Raw genomic sequence first — 24,698 nt, 5'->3', positions numbered from 1 at the left:
AACAGGAAATGTCAAAATCATCCACAAAAAGTGATCCATCGGTTGAATCATTTACAACCTTTGCTAAACTGTTGATCTTAATGGTAAACAGTGTGACAGACAAAATACTGCTTTGTGGGAGTGAGTGAGTTTAGCTTTACGTCGCACTTAGCATTATTCCAGCTATATGGCGACGGTCTGTAAATAATCGAGTCTGGACCAGACAATCCAGTGATCAACAACATGAACATCGATCTGCGCAATTGGGAACCGATGACATGTGTCAACCAAGTCAGCTAGTCTGACCACCCGATCCCGTCAGTCGCGTCTTACGACAAGCATGGTCGCCTTTTATGGCAAGCATGGGTTGCTGAAGGCCTATTCTACCCCGGGACCTTCACGGGTACTTTGTGGGACACCATGATCCTGGTTAAAATGATCATACAGAGTTATACTCACTAGGACTTGAACTTTGCTTGTCTGTTATAAACGGATATAAAAAGAGGTAAATGATCTCTCAAATCAAAGTCACGTAAATCCATCCAAAATGTCATGCTACCAGGTGGTATCGTATGCATTCTCGAGAATAGAATATTTCTCAAAATATATCGATACTGCATGCTGTTTATTTAATATAGCATTTTTAAGAAACGATTCTAATCGTACGAGATCATCAAAGGTACGTCGATTTTTCCTGAAGCCACATTGTATATTTTCAGCAAGGTTACTGTTTTCAAGACACCAAATTCATTTCTTATTCACCTTCCATCGCTTTACAGTCTCAGTTTGTTAAAGACATGGGCCTGTAATTAGAAGGATCAGTTTGATCTCGGCCACGGTTTGGAATATTGACAACAATGGCATTATGCTACAAAGGTGGGATCCAAACTTTCTAAATATTTAACAGCTGGTTGTGGTTTCAATCTACCCTAATTCTGATTCATGGGTTTGCTCAAGGGCAGTGACGAAAATAACAAAACTATGCAACGGAAATAATTCGTAGCAATCTTCGCCATTTTTCGATTCGAAAATTATTCTTTTCTGCTTCTGTTGTTCCTGATATTGTTGACATAATTTGACAAAGAAGAATGTTTGTCAAAAGTTTAAACAAGTTTATTTGCAATGTCAGCTTTATCAGTTTGTAAACTGTCACCGTCTTTGAGATAGTGAACAGTAGATTTTTAGCCTTTTCCCTTAAACCTTTGTATCATATTCAACATCTTTGAAAATGTGTGCAGGAATTTATATCCTAAACATATAAAATTTAAATTTTATTTCAATTGCTTTTCTGCTTTCTTCCACTCTTTCTGACCCGTTTTTATTCATTATTAAACCATATGGTTCACGAAAATGTGGAACTGCTGAGGACTTGGGTATAATTTGGTCAACAATAGCATTGAGTACATCGGAAAATGACTGAAAAAGATCTTCACTGTTCCTAAAAAGATAATGATTTAAATGTTGAACACACAGCCTCACATGGACTTATCAGCCTTTGCGAAGATCCTTCTGGATACAGGATCATCATCACCATGGTTGATTGTTTTGAGAATGGCAGGGACGTGATAACGCCCAGATAGATCATCATGTTACAGATCTAGTGAAGAATATGTTACCGCAGCTGTATGTAAATGTGTGGTAGTATCGTCGTTGAATATACTCGTACATAGGTAATTTAATAATCTCAGATAAATTCTTCAAGGATTTTACCTACATTATTTGTATGGACACTTCCCCCAAACAGGTTGTGTCTGTTAAGATCTCCCATGATGGGGAAGGGATATACAGACTGCGCAGTGTTAGCGCAATTGACAAAGCCAAACAGCTACAGCCTGGAGACTGGTGTGACAAGAAATAGAACTGTGCATGATACTCTGCCATGCCAAAATAGAAGCAGCTCTAGTTGTCTTATCTCCTTGGGGAGAGAAAATTCTGTTGTCGCTGTATTGTCGTGAAGTAAGGGTGTCTGTAGACATATATGTTTCCTGAAGACATAATGCTGACGGTCGAAAATCGTGTATCAGCAATTGTATCTCAAAATTATCTTTCAGGCCTCTGCAGTTCTACCGAATCACATTAAAGAAACTTGTTGAGGTTGGATAGGAAATATGGGGAGTTTTTACTAATCCCATGGCCACTAATTTGCGGAGTGACATCCATTTGCAAAGGTTCAAATGGATTATGCACCTCTACAGGGATTGCTGAGGGTGGTGGCATCTCAACATATTGTAATAATTTTGATTCTTTTTTTTCTAACAACTTCCTTTCTTTTCTCGTTACGTGTTCCGTAGTGTTTTGTTTGTTTTGGATGTTTCTGGTTGTGAATCTACAGGCGACTCTGAGGAAGATTTCAGCAGTATCTCAGTCTCTGTCTCCGATGTACATTCAGTGGAATAGAACATTGTTTGTCCAACGCCCAGGATATTGCGGTCTGACATTTGCTATCTACTTTGCGTGAATGCCAGGACACTAAAGTACACTAAGGATTTGGGAGATTTACAGGTGACAGATTTACTACTTGTGCAACAGAGACTAAAGTGTTCGTACAAAACCTGGCACCATGTCCAAAATATTGCTGGCATTTGAAGCAGTGGAATGGATTTGGGATAAATATATTCACTCCCAGTTTGAAATATCTAGATTTGATGCAATTAGGAAATTTAGGGAGAGCAAAAGTGAAAAGGCATGTGTTAGTGTCTGAAAAGAAGTGTATGTTTCATGCTTCAAGGCTTTATTCCAGAGCACATAGCAATGGTTACATGGAGGCCGCCATCTTGTGTTCTACGAAAAACATGAACTTTTTCGAAAATAGGGAATGGTAAGCGGAATGCAATAACCTAAGCGGAATAAATCAAATCCTTCACAACACAGCCGCTCCCAAATTTTGGGACAAAATTTGCTTTAGATAAACTGAAAATGTCATCATTGTCACTGAAGGAGTCACTTGACATCAATGTCACTCAAAGAGTCACTTGACATCACTGTCAGCACATTCTGGCAAGCGTATGAGTCTGGCCACTGGTCTGGTAACTTGCTGGTCTCCCACAAGGACAGTTGCAGAACGAACCCTCCCATCATCACCTGGATAAGTCCTGCATACTCTTTCTACCTGCCATAAGGATCGAACGGTCTGATCGTCTGCTATCATGACAACATCATTACACTCCAAGTTGTTGTGGTTGGGTTTATCTCCTCGCCACTTTTGTCGCACCTGTACCTGATTGGTAGGTAATATTTCACAAAGTGTTTCCAGAATTGATCTGCTAACACTTGGCTGTGGCGCCACCTCTTCCGGCCAAGAAGCTCATCAGCAGGGTACACTACTTGCGGAAGGGATGCATCTCTACGTCCCATCAAGAGAATGTTAGGAGTTATAGGGTCAACGTCCTTGGCATCAGTAGACACATAGCCTAGTGGCTTTGAATTGAGTATTGCTTCAGCCTCGACTAGCACCGTCTGAAGCACAGATTCCGTTACTGACTGATCACCCAAGTCCACCTTCAGTCCATCCTTGACAGACCTGATTTCCCTCTCCCACACTCCACATATGGAGGATTAAACTGAAACTTTACATTGCACCCAGCTAGTTGGTTAGTCAGACTTGGTTCCATGGTCAACCAAGTTTCGCGCAGCTCTCGTTCTGCACCTTGAAATTGCTGCCACAATCTGAGAGGAGTTCATGGGGCTTGCCACGACGTGCCACAAAGCGCCGGAACGCCATCAGGAAGGCATCTGTACTCATGTCTAGTAAATCAAGATGTACTGCACGTGTTGTCATGCACTTGAAGATCACTCCCCATCTTTTCTCTGTGCGTCGTCCTATCTTGATTGTCATTGGACCAAAACAATCCACTCCTGTGGAGTAAAAGGCAGGTTTGTACAAACGTAACCGTGAAGGAGGTAGGTCACTCATTTTGGGAAGTTGAGGTTGAGCTCGGCTCTTTCTGCAGGTGACACATTTGCGCTGATGTTGACGAATGGCTTCTCTGCCACGTAGAATCCAGAATTTTCGCCGGATTTCGGCCAAAATTCGCTAAGCACCATAGTGCAATAGTCTTTCATCAAAGTCTTTGATTATAAGTTGACTGATCTGATGATGAGGATCCAATACAACAGGATGTTGAGCATCACAACTCAGAGATTCTGCTCTCCACAGTCTCCCCCCAACACGGATAACATTGTTTTCAGTATCATAAACAGGATCCAACTGAGCCAGTCGACTGTCGGTTGGTAACTTCTTATGAGACTGAAGTGCATTGAGTTCCTCTGGAAAGGAGTCACACTGGACCTTACGAAATAAGACCATCTCTGTTTTGATCCAGTCAAACGATACTTGTGTGTCTTTGGCCGCCCCGTTAAGGATCTGCATGGTATCTGCCACCAATTTGCTCCAGTTACTGTACTTGCTCACTTCTGGAACTGGTGGGCTTTCAGTCATGGTAACTGCGGAAAACGTACTCTTCACTTCACCGCTTGTGTCCTTGATGGAGCTACTCATTACTATGTCAGGCGGCCACTCATCTGGTGATTGTTGAAGGAAGGATGGACCATTCTGCCAAGTGGAAGAATTTGCAAGCTCCTCCAGGGTCTGGCCTCTAGTATGATCATCAGCAGGGTTATCTTTCGTGTTCACATACCGCCAATCTGCAACGTTGGTCAGAGTTTGAATCTCTGCAACCCTGGTTCCAACAAATACCTTATATCTGCACGAATCAGATTTCAGCCAAGACAGCACTGTTGTTAAATCACTCCACAAGGTGACTCTTTCAATAGGTAAGGTATGTTCTCTGTTCAGCATGTCTGCAAGTTGTGCTCCCACCAGTGCTGCTGAGAGTTCAAGTCGAGGTATGGAAAGCTGACGTTTTGGAGCAACTCTGGATCTGGCTTGTACAAAGCTGACATAAACCTTTCCTTGATACACTGTCCGAAGGAAGGCAACTGCTCCATACACACGCTCCGAGGCATCCGAGAAGATATGTAGCTGTTGAACTGAATTCGTGGTATCAACATGATGAGGCGTGTAACATCGAGGTAGATTCACGTTCTCAATGCTTGGTAGCTCATTTTCTCATGAACACCACTTCTCATATTCACTTCCCTCCACAATAGGTGCATCCCAGTCTCTCTTCAATTTCCACAGATCTTGGACAATGTTCTTTGCTCATGCTGTGAAAGGAGTTAAATATCCCAAGGGGTCATACTGGCTTGCCAAGATTCGGTATATGACTTTCATGGTGAGGCAATCATGGCTAATTTCCTTGACCCTATATCCAAGCACATCACTGTCACATTGCCACTGGAGTCCCAAGGTTCCTTCTGTAAGTCCTGCTTCGCCAAGACGGAGCCAACGTTCACAATTGGCTGCCTGGTCCTCTGTAGGTACATCAGCCACGACAGAGGGTATGTTACTGATCCACTGCCTGAGGTGGAATCCGCCCTTATCCAACAAAGCACTCATGTCATGTACTAACACTTTGCTGTGGGAACGCTGTCTAGGCAGTTGTCTACATAGAAAGCTGTGGCAACTGATCTGTATACATCAGGGTTTTCCTCTCTGTGACCATGTGGTGCATATATGGCACAGCAAGGGCTACAGAAGGTTCCAAAAGGTGGCACCTGCCATTCATAAATGTTTGGTGGAACTGTCTGATCCATGTCACGCCAGATGAATCGTAGTAAGGGTCGATCCTTTGGCAGTAGTCGCACTTGGTGGAACATGGCCTTTATGTCACCTGAGACTGCTACGCTATGCTGTCTGAAACGCAGTAAGACTCCAATCAGGGACGATACGAGTTGTGGTCCAGGAAGTAAATTCTCATTCATAGCTGTACGAGCAATTGAACACCAAACGATTCTTTCCATTGTGTTGCACAATATGATGTGGAATGTACCAAGATTCAGCACTTTTCCCTGCCTCTTCCGGTCTGATAATCTTCACGTAACCTGCATCTACCAACTTCTGAATCTCTTCCTTGTGGACATGAGCTAGTTCAGGATTTGACTTAAGTCTCCTTTCTGTATGGATGAGATTATGCTTAACAGATTCTTCTGTGGCATTAAGGGAAACTCCATTTCTAATCCTAAGCAAAGGGGTAGCAAAGCGCACTACTTCATACATCTCAACTCTTTCTGTGAATGTCTCTAAAGTTTCCAAGGCTTGCTTGTCCTGCTTTGATCTGGTCACATCCTTTGTTCCATTGGGAACTGCATCTACCTGCCACAGTTTCTCAACATTACTCCAGAGCTCGGGATCACGGTGAACACTGGCAGTGTGTAGACACTGTCTGTGACATCCGTGGTAAGTGCATGTCTGCTTGACCTTGTAAAGACCAGCCTAGTCGCGTATGTACAGCAACCAGTGCTCCCTTGGGTCCAAAGTGCACAGGCTCCTGTGGGAGAATTAGGTCTGCATAGTCCGAGCCAATCAGGATCACAGGCTGTGCATTTTAGATGGAGGGTAGAGGATAATCTCTCAAATGTGGCCATCTGATCTGCAAATCCTTCACTGGATAAGTGTACTCTGACAGGCAAAGTGAAGGTGAGGTGAACGCATTTGATATTGGATACTGAATCTGTGGCGAGTCACCTGCCGATATGGAAAGGTTGACACTCTTCCCTGTACAACGGTAAGATTCATGCCTGATTGTTGACAGGAGGACTTCATCCATTCTACCACAGAGGTTAAGCCTTTCTGCAGTTGATGTCAAAATCATAGTTCGCTGTGATCCATCATCCAGGACAGCATATGTTTCCATCTGACCACCTGGGCCGTGGAGGACAACTTACATTGTTAGTTTGGGCTTTAACAGCATCATGGAGTACAGTCAAGTGCAGTTCTTGGTAGGTGTGGCACACTTTCCTGAGTGTACAGTCTACCGGTTTGTGAGTATGTGCACACTTTGAGCATCGGTTCCCTTCTTTCATCCATCTGATAATTTCATCCAATGAAGTAAGGGCAGTAGGCTCTGAACTTGGTCATCATCTTTGTCTCATCCCTACTTACTGTAGTGGATGTAGGAGCACGGGTACTTGGGTTTCGTGAGTCAGATCGCGTATGGAAACTGGTCATCATTGTTGGTTCATTTCTCCTTGATGGTACTCGTCTGAATCGACCTATGTTCAAGGGTTTGTTGCCACTGCCTGATCGGTTGTCATCATTATGATATGATGAGGTGACTTGACCAGATAGACGTCTGGCTTGAGATTTAATCTGAAGCCAATAACTAAACTGAGAGAGAGTGTAGGTTTGACTTGAGTGCTCTCCTATCACACCTGTCTTGATGCAATGTACAATGAAACTATCTGGTAGCTTACTGAACAGTCTGTCCACATGAGAACCACACTGTAACTCTGCACAACTCTCACCATCCAGAGATTTCAGCATCCCAACCAGGGAATGTACAGCAAGGGCAAAGTTCTCAAATGCCTCATTATCTCCAAACTTTACAAAGAGCATACTCAAAATTGCTCCCGGCTCTCCTTGAACTAACTGACGAGGCTGACCTTACTTATTCTTGAGGGCTTCAAAGGCTTCGGAGTAAGGCTGTGGTGCATACATGTATGCCTCTGCTAAACGTTTAGCTCTTGCACCCAGCCTATCAAGCAACAACTGATATTTGTACTGTTCACTTAAATGAGTATGGACATTGACCAGATTATCCAGGGCCATTTTGAGAATGGCAAAGTCCTTTTCCTTCTCGCTGTTGAACAAACGCAAAGTAGGTCGTGGAATCCCATATGAGGAAGAAATCAATAGTTCAGTCATGTTTGGTATCATAGGTGGACTTTGTCCACGAGGGAAACTTGGTGGACCATAAGTTTGGGGTCCAAAGGATGTGTCCCCAGAAGAAGGGTGAACTGAAGCACTTTGGAATGGTTCGGCAGCTATGTTTGGGAAATTCGGTGGCAAGGATGGCTCATCCTGTTTCACACAAGTTTCCTTCTCATATAGTACAGGCATGGCATTATGAACAGAATGCCGAGTGGAAGGATTCACCTCTTGGTTAGTCTTCTCAGGTTTGAAAACAACTTGTTCAACCTGGTTTTCAACATTTGCCATTACAGCTTGCTGACCATGTGTTGATGAGGTAATAGTGGTGGAAGTGGTTACTGCAGCTGGTGGATTCAAACCTATTCCTATCATGGATGCCAAAAGATCTGCCTCCTTCAAGGAATTCTCTGCTTTGCGGATCCTGCGTTCTCGTCCCAGTTCAGTATTCCGTTTTTCACGCTGCCTTATCACTAGACGTTCAATGTCTTCTGCTCGCTTTCGCATTTGCTCCTCTGCTTCCATGCGGGCTAAATATGCTTTATCATTTAATAACCTTGGCATCTTCTATAGCCTGTCTCTTTAGTTCAGACCCGTGAAGGTCCCGGGGTAGAATAGGCCTTCAGCAACCCATGCTTGCCATAAAAGGTGACTATGCTTGTCGTAAGAGGCGACTAACGGGATCGGGTGGTCAGACTAGTTGACTTGGTTGACACATGTCATCGGTTCCCAATTGCGTAGATCGATGCTCATGTTGTTGATCACTGGATTGTCTGGTCCAGACTCGATTATTTACAGACTGATCAGACTTATCTACAGAGCGAACTGACTTGTCTATATTCCTGCCATCTGGGAGATTTAACACATAATCTGTCAAATGGTTTGGTAAATGTCTCTCTCGTGAGGATTGACGTAAAGGCATAGTCCTCTAAATCAAACCTTGGGCACTGGTAGTGGAGGTTGTCATCGTTGATGTCCAGAGTGGGGTTGTCTTCGTGATGACATTGGTAACTGCATGGGAGACTGGGTCGGTTAGCCTTTCCATGTTGGAAAATATAGATTCATCACTAAAGACACGGTTCAGTGGCTGTCCATCCATTTGGCAACGTATCCGCCTCGCGGGACCATGAAAAGAAGTGTATGTTTCATGCTTCAAGGCTTTATTCCAGAGCACATGGCAATGGTTACATGGAGGCCGCCATCTTGTGTTCTACGAAAAACATGAACTTTTTCGAAAATAGGGAATGGTAAGCGGAATAAATCAAATCCTTCACAACAGTGTCTTCGTGAACAGGAATGACACCTTGAGTTCTGCCACATTGAACATTGAGTAAAGGATGTACGTTCGACCACCCTGGCCCCTACTCGCAATCCAGCGTCGACAGAGTGCACCACCAGGGCTACAGGTTTGCACAATTAGAACATGAAAAGCTGTGACAAACAAACAGAGTAAATGCCAGGCTGGTTCGGCTCATGACATCATTCCAAAGAACCACAGATTTCAGTGGCCCGCATCACCAGATTGGCTCATAAGCCACCGCCTTCTGGCAAAAGGCTCCAGGCAAAGTATCAGTTTGCTCTAATGGCATCGTCGTGTTTCATAATCAAGTACTTGATATGATGTTTCTAAATCATAGTTCTCCATGCACAGGCTATGGTGTGACCAGCTGATTCATAGAACCTGGTTCATACTACCACCTGTCTGGGTGAAGTAAGAGTCGAAGTGGTGTGTTGGGAAAAGGAACGCTAATCCCGGAACAAATACCTCCAACCACCAATGTTCTCCACAGACACAGGTGCGCAACCCACGACAAACAGGTTGCCTAATTTCGTCACCTCTGACGACCAGCAATGGGGTGCTATGGACACATTCTAACCCGGGGCTGTCGTTTATGGAAAATGGGGATCGGCATGCCTAAACTTGAGTCTATGCCATCCCTACTCTTTCTGTCAGTTCAAACAGTCTGTGATTTGCGTTGCGCTGATAGTACAAACAGCAGAGGCACCAGTCAGCGTCTAGGGTTGCCTGCTCTAGGGTTACCTGCGCTGTCATGTAGCAGGTAGCCTTGTGGTGCCTGTACGTATCTGTCGTGGTGTATCACTAATTTACCATGGTTAATGTTATTCAGAGGTCGTGTGAGTTTCACACTGTACATTATATCATCCCAGCATACATTATCACGCATTGGTTGTGAAGCAGAGTACGCTAAAAGAATAGACGATTAAGAGCAGTTTCTTATGTTTATGCTTACCTGTTTCACAAGTTAATATGGCCCTTCCCCGCCTCCTCGCTTACAGGCGCAACTATTCGTTGGTTACGTTTTGAAGGAATGACGAGTTTCTGGTCATGTGCAGTGCACACAAACGACAGATACTACAAGTGATAACACATGTCATGCGATAGATCATAAAGTAGGCTCCTAAAATAAACTATGCATTAGTTTTGAAGTAGGTAAGAATAAAGAAATATGAAATTATTCTGAATTTTCTACTTTTTACAACTTTTCAATTCATTCAGAAGCTAATCAATACGTTACACAGTGGACCCGTGAAGGTCCCGGGGTAGAATAGGCCTTCAGCAACCCATGCTTGCCATAACAGGCGACTCAGCTTGTCGTAAGAGGCGACTAACGGGATCGGGTGGTCAGACTCGCTGACTTGGTTGACACATGTCATCGGTTCCCAATTACGCAGATCGATGCTCATGTTGTTGATCACTGGATTGTCTGGTCCAGACTCGATTATTTACAGACCGCCGCCATATAGCTGTAATATTGCTGAGTGCGGCGTTAAACTAAAACTCACTCACTCACTCACGTTACACAGTGATATTGATACGACACACATGCAGTGTTCAGTGGGTTTGGCTGTTCGTTACACTAAAAGCCGGATTTTTCTTAAGTGAAACAAACGCAGAAACGGTACATGCAGCAATGACAAGAAAAAATAGTGACATTCCACACCCAGATCTTTACAATTTTGTTATGGAATACCTCTTACTGTAGGGCAATAGAAAATGTCAAAACAGAATGTGGAAATGGCGGGCAGACATTTTAGTAACTACTCGGGGTTAGGCAATGCGGGTGATTACTGATAAATAATATTACATATGGAACCAAATACTTTCTGATCCGCTTGAAGAGCGTTGACTCCAGTGCTGCCTCATTTGCTTGGAACCCGTGAAGGTCCCGTGGTAGAATAGGTTTTCAGCAACCCATGCTTGCCATAAAAGGCGAGTATGCTTGTTGTAAGAGGCGACTAACGGGATCGGGTGGTCAGACTCGCCGACTTGGCTGACACATGTCATCGGTTCCCAATTACGCAGATCGATGCTCATGATCATGATCACTGGATTTTCTGGTCCAGACTCGAATATTTTCAGACCGCGGCCATATTTCTGGAATATTGCTGAGTGTGGCGTAAAACTAAACTCACTCACTCACACACTCACTGATTTGCTTGGACGCACAACATGGACTACTAACATCTCATATTTGAATTTGAATGAACTTGAAGGTTTTTTAAATTATTAAAATAATTTTGGGTATTATCTTCACATATTACGCAACGAACATCTACAGAGATGCTATAAGACGTGCCAACATATGCACAGTGGTTTGAGCAAGTGTGATTAGAATTATGATTTTACCGTTCTATGTCCCTTCGACCACCATATTGGCGTCTGGGTGTGTGTTTTGATGTGTTCTGATATATATATGTTTATTCATATCAAGCATGAATGTATATGCACATTGTATATTGCGGGTACCACGTGGTTTGTTTGCAGAACCATGTCGTCACTGTAGAGACCTTTTGGACCAACGTCCGGGTTCTCCTAACGTCAGATGTCTGCATCTCCAGGAAAATAACAGATACAAGGACCATCTTATGGATCTCATTGGAAGTTTATATAATTATGGATCGTTATCGGTAATCCTTAGATTTAAAGGAACGTGTAATATCCCACGTGTTCGTGATGTAATCAGAACTACTGAAAATGTCATCGAAAAGGTTGAGAGCAATGCAATTGACAAGAAGCATCCATATAAAGTGCATGGAAAAGCGTTAACTTCGTCAGATGTAATGCTGATAGATATGTCGTGTCCTTTGTGCACCACATGCGTCACTAAAGTCAGTAAATGTGCAACGGGACAAGTGTTTAGTATGCACATGGACATAGCAGCTGTCAACAGTAAAACACCGAAACAGAAAGGAAAGAATCCTAAGCTCGCAGATGAACGGAGGGCAGTTGTGAATCACTTCATGAGAAATGTTTGCGCTCTACAAAATCTTTCTGGAGGCGGGAGTATTATTGTACATTTTGTTGGTAAGGACAAGGGCGATCCAGGAACATACATTGGAGGGTTTGATGAGATGGTTAATACAAAGCTGAATGGACTTTTACCCCCGGGTGAACTATTTATTAATAACTTCAAACGGAAACGTTTGGAAGTTGATGGCTATGCGATACAGTTTGACGTTGCTTCAAGCAGCACATTATCCATTGTTAACATGAAGACGAAACTGCCTTTGGATGACTGTCTTCTTGACCTTGATCTGGCAAGTCTTGGAACGTTCATAAAAGACCTGTCGTCAAGAAGTCAGAAGGTACGGACCAAGCTAAAACTTCCAACAGGACATCCCACGTTTGATGATCTGCATGAAAGCAGATATGTAGAGCTGAAGGCATTTCCTGACAACATTCAAATTAACAATGAAACAGACATAGCGGACATAATCTGGGACAGACTGAAGCTAGGTGAAAACATCAGTGCTTTTGCCAAACTGGAAGATGGTGGAACCTATTACTGTGGGATACGTGAAACAGTTAGAGACATGACACGATACCAAACTAAATTTCCTGATGTATCAGGCATTCCTTTCGTAGAAAGTCAAGAAAGAAACTTGAAGACCATTCTGAAGAAGAAGATTGAGAAAGAAATGGTTTCAGTGAATGAAAAGTTTGATGTTGATAATGAGAAATTATCAGTGAGCATCGACACTACAGATCACAAGCAAGACAGGATTCTCGTTGACATGAAATATCACAAGCAAAAGAGGATTCTTGTCGTACAGGTCCGTGCTTATCAAGGACTTGTGTTTTTTGATAAACGTGGACCAGAGTCATACAGATATGACGAGGATATTGAAATTGTGAGACGCTTGGAGTTAGTTGAATTCTGCGAAGTCATAAAACAATATCATAACTTATGAAGAATATATTTCATACCTCAGAATTAAAACCAGTGAAAAAACACACATATAGGCAAATGGTTGGTGACGATGTATTTCATATTTGTCAGCTGTTCAAAGGATGAGATAGAATTAAGGCCGGGCGGGACAACTTAGGAATGGCCAGCGAGTCCTAACTTGACATACAGAAGGGAGCAAGCTACAAAGACATATTTTATATCATTGGAAAGATCTCGAGGAGATGAACACGAAAAGTTCATTTGCCAGTGTGTTCACGTGTTAATAAGCTCACAAATTGGCTCTGAAAATGCATTTCTGCAGAAATTTCTGGCAGAAATTTTTTTTCCCGCAGAAATTTCTGGCAGAAATTTTTTTCCCGCAGAAATTTCTGGCAGAAATTTTTTTTCCCGCAGAAATTTCTGGCAGAATTTTTTTTTCCCGCAGAAATTTCTGGCACAATTTTTTTATTTCACTACCAGAATTATCTTAATTTAACAAAATTAGAGAGTATAAGTAATGATACTGCTGCATGAGTGGTAGTTTCATGTTTATTCCAAGTAATAAGTACTTAGCGTGATCAACGGATCTGATATTTTTGTTTCGATACTAGAATTATCTAGTTGAATAAGATTAAACACAATCGTTAAATAATTTAATATAGACTTTCTTTAAATGGTGTCGTTTTCCCTGTTTAAAGCCTATTAGTACCAGACAACAGAGAATTTTACAGTGTGAATTTAACCGTATTTCATTATAGCTTTTACAGTTTAACAGGCTTATGCATTATTCCCATCCGTTTCATCATAACACAGTTGTAACTTCTTAGTGGATTCACGTCGTGCAAGATTAATTTAACAGTATCGGGGTGCATTTTCTAATCTCAATAAGCCTACATTGTTTTTGTATGCGACATGGGTTGAGGGCGAATAAAGACGAAACCGGACATATACTACATACATACAATATAATAACAATGTAAGACGTGTGAGCCATAATTTGAATTCATCAACATGCCCGAAAAGACCAGCGTACCAGATGAGATGATAAACAATGCATCAGTGTTCAAAGTGACAATGCCCGCGAAAATGTAATTGCCTCGTTGAAACAATAATTTATGCCAGAGTGGCCACCGAGTATTCACACCTGTTAACGTGGTTTATCAGGTTGTCTCTATAAGCGGTCATCGTTCCGGTTCGGTTGGCCTTGAGTGGACACCGCGGTTAATAATTGCGCAAGCCAGAGAGCGGCCACTGGGGAAATACAGCGAAACAATGCCAGTTGGTGCTGCATGGACAATAGACGTTTTATAGAGTATATCCAGTACGTCTTGTCGGTTCAAGGTCACATGCAACACAAAACAGTTCTTTGCAGATTCTGAATCGGTTCGGTAACAAATTATCAAAAATGCAAAATAAAGTTATGAAGTTGAAAATAACGCGATTGAAAAAACGCTTCCCCAGCGCAGGGGGGAAAAGTGGTTTCACCACCCATAGCACATGTGCAGTGATTATTTTGAACCGGAAAGCCAACTTGAACTCGTATAAACACAAGTGATGTGTGCAAGATTATCGTTGCGGTCGAAGTGGGAGAACAAGAGATGTTTCTTGTGGTTACAAGCATCCTGGTTCGGCAATAATAACAATACACTGGTACAGTACCTGCATATTTGCAACCCATGCTTTTGAAAAAAATGTATAGTATTAGAAATGCTAATTTCATAGTTCAGTTTGAAAACTGAAATGTTTTAAATCATGTATATGGAAACAAAGAATACATTGATTGTGACAAGCAGTCTATGTCATAGACAAAGCGCAACGTCTGTTTATTGTCACCTGTCACTCTGCTTGTCTGCTAATGACAATATGCAGTACTTAGCTTCAATCATTTACCAACTTAACACCTATCAGGCTATACACCGTAAACAAACTACACTGCTTTATGGCTCGTGCACCTGGGGTCTGTCTCTGTCACATTATGTAATTAGACAGACAGGCAGGTGCGATTCCTGTACACATGGCATGTTATTACGTCTGTGGGTTGCAAACAAACTACCTCCATTTTCCCGGATGACTGGGTCGGACGGAACTGAGTGCATACTCAGATTGTCAGTTTCAAGGTCTGTATGTACAAAACCCAACATTTCAATATATAATATTTATGGATAACAACTTCTTCTATTGTGTGTGCTTAGAAGTGGATGGATGAATCATAATGAATGGAATATTTTCAAACTGTTTAACGCTGTATTTTGCACGAATCCACGAGTGACCCACATAGTTCTTACTATTCCTGTTTAAAAACATGTAACTGATAATATGCCGACGGTACACTAGAACAGTGATATAAACTGCCATCATCACAGACACATTTATACAATTTAACATTTCAACCACTGGCCTTTGTTGCGAAAACACGCCAATCAAGTTATCTCACTAGCTTCTGTCATGATGGGGCGATAATTCACTCACTAGGGTCTTGGTTAAAAAAAGGTAGGAATAACAAATATAAAGGGGATATTGTACCACATTAGTCATTCTTGAATGGGATTAACAGGTGTGAAAACTCGGTGGCCACTTCGGCCAAAATCATTGTTTCAAAGAGGCAATTACTTTTTCGCGGGTATTGACACTTTGAACACTGATGCATTGTCACATAGGTATTGTTTATCATCTCATCTGGTACGCTGGTCTTTTCGGGCATGTTGATGAATTCAAATTATGGCTCACACGTCTTACATTGTTATTATATTGTATGTATGTAGTATATGTCCGGTTTCGTCTCTCTTCGCCTTCAACCCATGTCGCATGCAAAAACAAGGTAGGCTTATTGAGATTAGAAAATGCAACCCAATACTGGTACTGGTACTAATAGGCTTTAAACAGGGAAAACGACACCAATTAAAGAAAGTCTATATTAAATTATTTAACGATTGTGTTTAATCTTATTCAACTAAGATAATTCTGGTATCAAACACAAATATCAGATCCGTTGATCACGCTAAGTGCTTATTACTTGGAATAAACATGAAACTACCACTCATGCAGCAGTATCATTACTTATAATCTCTAATTTTGTTAAATTAAGATAATTCTGGTAGTGAAATAAAAAATTTCTGCCAGAAATTTCTGCGGGAAAAAAATTTCTGCCAGAAATTTCTGCGGGAAAAAAAATTTCTGCCAGAAATTTCTGCAGAAATGCATTTTCAGAGCCAATTTGTGAGCTTATTAACACGTGAACACACTGGCAAATGAACTTTTCGTGTTCATCTCCTCGAGATCTTTCCAATGATATAAAATATGTCTTTGTAGCTTGCTCCCTTCTGTATGTCAAGTTAGGACTCGCTGGCCATTCCTAAGTTGTCCCGCCCGGCCTTAATTGCAATAATTTGTTGAGTGAAAGAAAAGGTCATCAGATTTTCAATTTTCAATTAAAAATATATATATTTATGTTTTAATCTGCTATCTTAGTTTCGACCATTATGCTTATTTCGCTGGAACTCGAGTTGACCTTTTCGCCCCTGACGTCACGTGCACATTTCGTCCTTGACGTCAAAGTCCACCATATTGCTAAAGACCAAGCGTTACAGCAATACACCACTTACTTTCAAGGCCAGTTGGCATCGGGATGCATTCAGCACAGCCACACCCTCTACATATATTAAAATATATTGAAAACTTATGAACTGGCACATTAACAATGTAACTGGGCCGATAAAATAGATTATTCTACCATTTTGTGTATGACGAACTTGCCAATGTGTAACCTATTATGGCTTGGTGTTCTCATCAAGACTGAAATGGTCAAAAGAATGTCAAACTTTCTCCCTCAAAGACTCCATGACTGATTTTTCATCTTTGAATAGCGCGAGATGCAGGAAACATACAAATATTTGTCAGCAATGTTACTCTATGGGCATTAAGTATTCCTTACAGCACTAGGCGATAAGACCTTGATTCGTGCACTCTGTAAATTACTTATTGCATTGCATTCGTTTAAAGTTCATCTACTGTGGCAAAAAATAAGCAAAAACATTCCTGTATGCACAAGTTGTAATATAATCTAGGAGTAATCGAAGATGAGTACCATGTATTACTTGTATGTTAAAGGTATGTTCGAACAAAATATTTACGTCGTATCAATCACAAAAGTTTATCTGTTCCCAAAAGGAAAAAAACCATAAATTCATGAAACACGTGTTTTATTTATGAAGATGTACATATGCTCTTCCTGTCACGTATTGCGGCTATGTGGTCACAATCAATGGTGATATGGCCAAAAAAATGAACTGAATCAAGTGGTGCCTCCGTTTTGAGGGATTCGCATGTTCCTTTTCATCCTGTACTGTTCGTTAACTGTCGTGTGTTTCCGTAATGGGCGGAAATTCGAGCACGCCTTTTACGTTTTCATCGCGATTTTAAAACTTTGTGTGGAATTAGTGAGAACGGAGGGTGGCGTTTGGGATGATTGTTTCCATATATCAAAACAAAAATACGTCAGTATTCACCTTTAACGAACCAATGGCCCTAGGCAGTAAACTGTAAATGCTGGAAGAACATTTGCAGCACCGTGGTAGCTGATTGTCTCCAAAGGAATGGACACTAAGGATGGTATTACCAGTACAGAAGAGGGGTATTAAGACGGATCCAATCAAGTACTATTTCTCTTCTGAACATCTCACTGACGTATATTTTAGAAAACACACTACTCTAGAATCTTGATAAAGCGTCGCCTGAAAAACAAAGTGTTCTAAGTCCACTTTTGACAAAATTAGAGTTAGTATGATCGGGTTAGGTTTTACAGCATAATCTAGTACTCTTCTACAGTGATTTCTTGCTTTGAAAGTGTTTTTTTCAAACGCAGACTTTGTTCTTTCTCCGTGCAAAATCACATGTTGATAGTTTTCAAGTGTTCTTTGTTGTCACCTCACCAATGAGCAAGTGCAATGATCACGTGACGTTGAGACTGACCAGTTTTGAAGTGATTTTCATCATGAAGATGGAACTCTGTTCTTATTTCTGCTTTATTTCATTCAATATTGTATTGTGAAAGCAGGACAAGGTTTATAAAACAAAAAATGCAACCTGATAAAAAAAATAAATAAATAAAAATCAGTATCCATAAAATTTTTAGCTGTGTTTTCGACATTTACATGTAAAACACTTTGGTTTTGAGCAAAATCTTGATTTCTTTGGTCAAGTAGTTCCATCTCCAATCATTTTTGGAGAATTTCTTATTCAAATTAATACACTGAGCTCATAATTTAGCCATTTTCTGATGTTTGTCATGTCACATGCATGTGCAAAATTAAAAAGACTTCGATTGAATACTTTAGAAGATATGGTTCGCCTAAACTTCAAGATCGATAGATTTTCTCGAAAATAGTTTTTTATTACATAGTACACTCTGGCTTTCAGGCGACAATATATTAACGATTGTATTTCAGAATCGCATTCATATTTCCCTTCTCCATATTGTACAAACGATTTACGTTGAAGGAACTGTGCCCCAAAGTTTAGCTTTATTGGAAGAATGTTCTTCGTAATTGGGTTTGCATGTAATCTTGGTAAATGAAATACTATTCTATTTTGAAACGAGCGGATAATCGCAGTACGTATCACGTTAACTGGGTAAACTGGACAAAATTACTGTCTTAAGCATCCGGGAATTTCAATCACGCTTAAAATACCTTAATGGGAAACTCGTGGTAGTAATTGATTTATTGCAGTGGAAGTCGGAAGTGCTCCAAAGTTGATGCATGGGTTGGAAGTATGGCGTATGAAATATCAAGACGAAATCGATTAGATCCGAGCAAGCAGTTTGAAACATGTTCTTGGTGTGAATTATGGACGTACACACAGTATCTATATCTGAAGGCTCTTGCCGTTATTTAGAAAAAAGGAATACCATATCTTGTTTTGTACATAAGAAGTATATTCAATATAGTTTTTTACCTTATTATAGAACCATTATAAAGATAGAATTATGTTAGCAGGTATTTATCTCCAGTGATAATAATGTATTGTGCTTGGTAGCTTTTGTATCTACGTACATTATTTAGATTGGGATTGACAACTATGTAACACACGCGACCCATATGTGTGTTATCTGACAACTGTACTATGGGTCACGTAGCCTACCATATAGCTGGAATATTGCTGAGTGCGGTGTAAATCTAAACTCACTCACTCATCCCCCATATGACCTGTATTACGAAGTTAACTTAATAGATTGAATGAAAGTCCTGAGCGTGAATAGTGTGTGTCTTCTTTCCGGCTACATTAAATATAGCGAAGGAGTGTTGTTAATTGTTGTTCTTTTTATGACATCTGTGTTATATTTTGGGGAAGACCATTTAGAGAGGCACCCCATTTGGGGTGTTTCTTTATGTTGATGAACAAGTTTACTTGTGGAGGCGAAAAAAACACTTCCAAGGTCACAAAACATCTTCATAAATTCATCGTCGATTGACCACGCGTTCATGAATTGCAATGACTTGGGTGGAGACTGTACAGCTGTATAAGTATGGGATTTTGTTAAATAATGATCATGCTATCATTTTGTCAATCATCAAATGTTGTGGCAATACATACGTAAAATCTCAGTTCTCATAATTGAGTTGAAAGTAAATTATTTGCTGTCAGTCATGTGTATTACACAGTGAAACAATGTTGTAATTAGGTGTTTTATTAGCATATTCACGTACCTGTATGTGGTGTAACCTAGCATTCGTCCTGAAGAAAACGCAATGGTGTGATATTCATTCTGTAACGTATAATATCATTCTTATTATGTATTATAACATACATCATTCAACGCACTAAGATAATAATAATAGCTCTTAGAGCGTTGAATGATGTATGTTATCATTCCGAGTTCGCGATACTCATTGTACATTGAATGATACGCATATCAAATGTTATTTTGTTATTTTGTGAAGTGCCCGCGAACCAGAACGTGTAATAAATTTCATTTACTGCATCTCTGCCTTTTGCCTTACTCTTCTCGTATTGTGACACTGCCCCCCTGCCCCGCTGGACTAACTGCGGTTCAGCATTTACTCTTCAATTCAGTCAAACATCGGATGCTTCGTTCGTACGTTTCCCTGGACCCTAGACATTCCACTAAAAAGAAGACACAGATTGCATGACACGTATACCTCAAACCTCGGAACTTCGTTTCCTAAACATGTTAATGTCATTTGCAGGGTCGGATACAGACAGAGAAATACACCAGCTGACATTACCATGCAGTGATCCATTTCCGCCAACTACCTACTACTGTGGTGACAGCTTCAATAATGCCCTTGTATATTTTTCAGAAGGTATAGAATTACCTTACACATATTCACCGACACTCAATCTCTAATGAGTAATATACTTAAATGATTCATGCACACATAATTAATTACTAAGGATTTGTGACAGTGTACGTTTACCAGTTAAAAGTCGCAGAGAAACTGACATATTTCAGGGACCCTTGATGACGAACGCTTTTGATGACTTGACTTGGTGTACTTTTTGTATAACGCACCTAAATCGTCACATTCTAAGAGTCTAAAAGTACTAAAGGTTGTATTACTTTGTATTACTTAGTATCTACTGGCTGTATTACATCAAGATTGGGGGTGGGGAGGTGGGGGAATGGGGGATTACGTTGTACATGTGTCTTCATAGAAATCATCATGAAGCCCCCCCCCCCCCCCCCAACCTTGCCATAAATCATGAACGGTCCATAAAGCCACCGTAAGTTCGCGTAATAATTGTTGACGTGCTCCATACCTACAGTTTACGGAATGATAGCGCTGGACATATATAGGTTGGAGTGATGATGGTTTAATCCAAATTTAAAGACTCTGTATGGACAATGTCAAATGGCACATGGTGATACTTGACTGACAGTCTAATACTGCATATTTCTTTACTAACACAGATCAGGCAATGCTCCCGCCGAACTTTGTTGAGACTCTCAAGAAGGAACACCCACATATGGTGAAACGAGTTGCTGAATTGTTAGAATACAATGGCGGGGGATTTGCCATATTTGGTCGGTCACTGGCAACAACCTTAAACCTGCCTAGTTGCAAACCTCCCGACATTCTGCAGTGTGACGTACTAATAGTTACCCGAAAGTGCCTTCCTATTTTTATATCCTTCGCATCTGAGGCATTTGATGGCACTGACAAGTATAATGCAGATTTGGCACGCCGGATGAGGGTAATTCTTGGAAAATACACAGCAGAACGATTCAATCTTATCTTTCTGGCCACCGAAGAAAAACTGTATCTCAAAAAGATCACCTTTCACAGTACCGTTCAAAAAAGAAAGTCTATGGTAATTGAATCATGCTTTTCGAATCAAAAGTACATGAACGATTCAAAATTTGAAGGACTGAAAAACGCTGTAACAGCTACAGTTTCCAGAACAAGGATCCCAATGCACTTTAGAGAAAGGGAGGCCGGAGCTTTCTGGGTTTTGATGAAAGAACAGTTTTCACTGTTACTTGACAATGTTGATCTGCAGCAACCATTAGACGTGCCTGAATCGTTGCCTGGGAAAACAGTATTCATGTTCGAAGCTGCCCAACGACTGGAACGGAGTGGGAAAACACTACTTATTTGTGACAACATGGAGGAAAAAACCAAACGAAAGTAGGTTTTTAGACAGCAACTAATATGCTCCACCAGAGTAAATGAATTATTGTAAAGGCCATGGAATATTAAGCTGATTGGTTTGCATTTAACTTCGTTCATCACAAATGTGTTGTATAGGGACTGGATGATAATACATGACAGGGACTCATGACGTTTAGTGGCATAATGTTGACGTAGTAATTACGAACATACTAAAGTAAGATGGTTAAATATGAAGAGAATAATGAACATGCCTACTTTCAGTCATGCCCCAGATGAAGTGACCATCGAGACCATCGAATCCTTCCTCCAGTCCCGTCAGGACCTGACACCCTTTAAGCACATCATGGTATCCGCCACACATCACAAACTCGAGGCAATTCAGGACAAGCTGAAGGCAGTTCCGACTCCGATATGGAGGATCTTCGAACGCGATGGTAAGTATCACAGATTACTGTTATCACAGATTACTATTATGACTGTGAAAAGAATCTATCGTAATGCCTATTACTGGCTTATGCATTTTTTCTCTTCAGTTATATCGAAAATATCGTGGTTATCATTTTTACACAGGCCCAATAAATTGCAAGGTTCCTTCTTTAAAGGTGACCCGTGAAGGTCTGGGGTAGAATAGGCCTTCAGCAACCCATGTTTACCATCAAAGGCGACTATGTCGTGAGAGGCGACGAAAGGGATCGGGTGGTCAGGCGCGCTGACTTGGTTGACACATGTCATCGGTTCCCGACTGCGCAGATCGATGCTTATGCTGTTGATCACTGGATTGTCTGGTCCAGACTCGATTATGTACAGACCGCCGACATATAGCTGGAATGCTCTTGAGTGCGGCGTAAAAATAAACCCACTCACTCATTTCTTCAAAGACAAAATATAGCTCTCTGATGGCCATTCATTGGAGTAAATGGTCGCATTTGTGTTTCAGTTCACACAAAACCTCTGAGTGTTGTTCTCCTGGGCTACGCTAGAACAGGGAAAAGTCTCCTTGCCAATACAATTGCAGGTGAAAAACTCTTCGAAGCTGGACTATTCAAACCCACAACAATGTGTCAACAGAGACGGACAAGTGTGGGAACGAGGACAATTCATATCATGGACACGCCGGGTTTTTCCTTGCACAATAGACAGTATATTAAGACTACTGCTGAGCAGTTGGTGAGCAAGGCAAGTTCCACTGATGCCTTCTTGCTTGTTGTGAAGGCACGGCAAATGACATATGAGGAGATGCTGCTCTTCAAATATGTCAGAGCAATTGCTGGGAAGTCCATGTCACGTAAAATAATACTGGTGTTCACAACTCTAGATGACAACATCACTTTAGAAGGATACCTCGAGAACACTCCCAGTTTCCTGGAAGAATTTCTCCAGCTCTGCCACAACCCTCCTGTGCTTGTCAACGTTGGGACACAATCTGAGAGGGCGAATGATCAAATACAAGACCTGTTTAGGGCAATAGGCAAGATACAAAGTACGCCATTCCAAGAACCCAAAATGAACAAAATATCTCAAAAACTGACAGCAGCCATCTGTGAACTGGAGAAATATAAGGGTGATGCAAATACAACAGATGCAAGTAATCCTTTCCACACATTATGGACACGATAAAACTGTATCTGGGTGACAAGTGTGAATATTTTCTTACAGGAAATTACATTTTACACATTTAGGCGAAACTAATTGGTCCGGTCCCTCTGATATCCGGAGACTTTGCCAACCCGACGATATTTACGTGAATCGAAATGCATTCTGCATAAAATACTTCATTATTCGGGAAGTGTGGTGAATTCTAAATGCCCAAGGTGCAAAATGCAGAGTATCGTGCACCGTTTAACGGCCTCGCGAAACTTTCAATTCATCACCCTGCATTCGACAATGTTCATGAAAAATGTTGACATGTATCTCGATTTCTGTTCTTAACATGTTGTAATATATTTTTTTTAAAATTTGCGATACTGTTTATATAAATAGTTAAGTGTACATAATTATTCTATGGTCATTGTTATTTTAAATATATACAGTAAATGTTTCAAGTAATATAGCTTTTTTATTCCCTATGTAATAATTGTTTCTTACATAATGTATTCCGACCATTCCATTAATATTCTGTTTGTTATGTTATTTATCATCTGTACAACCACTTAACCAGTAGACTGAACGAAAGGACAGTTGACTGCTATTTTCGTGTTTGTTTACGAGAAAATCTTAACTCTTGTGTATACAGAAATCCTAGTTATGACAGGAAATATATCTAACACTAGCATGTCATCACGACTGGTCATATTATGTGTCAAATTGTATATTTTTGTGGACCGAGGTCGTTGTCAGCCGGTTGTTCGCCTCACTTCGCAGAAGGGACGTTACTCTGAGCATCAAATGTCGACGCCATAGCCTCATTGGCCACGAAAGCTATCTTTACTCATTCTTCTTGGAGGATACGGAAAGGGGCGAGTGGTGACGACTGAACGTTTTTATTTTGTTCGTTTTTGTCACATCAATATTGTGCTTTCACGATACAGTGATTGCAGTTGCGTAATGGGGGTAAATGTTTGTATAATGCCTGTTATCTCAGAAATGAAATGATGCTTAATAATTGGTAATTTCTGTACATTCCCCATTATTATCAATGTTTGTCATCCATCTGTACCAATATTCTCGTGTTGGTAAGCACCAGTGATTGTCAGTAAAGACAAAGGTAAATAAAAATTCTCAATCTGAATCGGATTCAGATTTTACGACCGCTTCATGATACGAGTCGACAGTGATCAATATTGAAAACTTAGTTCTCTCACTTTTACAGTCTTACAGGCCTAAATAAATGAAAGGATAAATACACCCTGACTCATCATTGATAGTTCACTTTATTCTAGGGTTATTTATGATATGTGTAATCTATTTCGCATATATATGTATTGAGCTTTCATGACATATGATAATATACTACTCACGCATCGTTAAGAGCACAAAAAGTCACAGTTTTACTTAAATATAGACTTATAATTTGAAACTGTATTCATTTAAAACTAGATGAATAATGATATAGTAACCCCTCTTTCGGCAGAGTCACGTTAGTTTAATCTTATTAGATACGTAATACATGAGTAACCATGAAAATTT

At 40.8% G+C, this 24,698-nt stretch overlaps 2 protein-coding genes across 2 annotated transcripts; one reads left to right on the top strand and one right to left on the bottom strand.

Moving 5' to 3' along the window:
• Positions 1-4,012: 4,012 nt before the first annotated feature.
• On the bottom strand, positions 4,013-7,435 carry LOC137267810 (uncharacterized). Its single transcript, XM_067802246.1, has 4 exons — positions 7,345-7,435; positions 5,871-5,994; positions 5,274-5,416; positions 4,013-4,968 (listed from the first exon to the last, which is right to left on the bottom strand). Exons 1-4 carry the CDS (start codon positions 7,433-7,435, stop codon positions 4,013-4,015), a joined length of 1,314 nt encoding a protein of 437 aa, XP_067658347.1.
• A 12,715-nt stretch (positions 7,436-20,150) lies between these two features.
• Positions 20,151-24,297, top strand: LOC137268384 (uncharacterized). Its single transcript, XM_067802950.1, has 4 exons — positions 20,151-20,261; positions 20,870-21,587; positions 21,834-22,006; positions 22,510-24,297. The coding sequence occupies exons 2-4, from the start codon at positions 20,878-20,880 to the stop codon at positions 23,187-23,189; spliced, it is 1,563 nt and encodes a 520-aa protein (XP_067659051.1). The 5' UTR covers positions 20,151-20,261; positions 20,870-20,877; the 3' UTR covers positions 23,190-24,297.
• The last annotated feature ends 401 nt before the right edge of the window (positions 24,298-24,698 follow it).

Source organism: Haliotis asinina, chromosome 16 (genome assembly GCF_037392515.1).
Source record: "Haliotis asinina isolate JCU_RB_2024 chromosome 16, JCU_Hal_asi_v2, whole genome shotgun sequence".
Lineage (NCBI taxonomy): Eukaryota > Metazoa > Mollusca > Gastropoda > Lepetellida > Haliotidae > Haliotis > Haliotis asinina.
The sequence above is the reverse complement of the archived record's forward strand: the minus strand, read 5'-3'. Positions and strand labels throughout refer to the sequence as shown.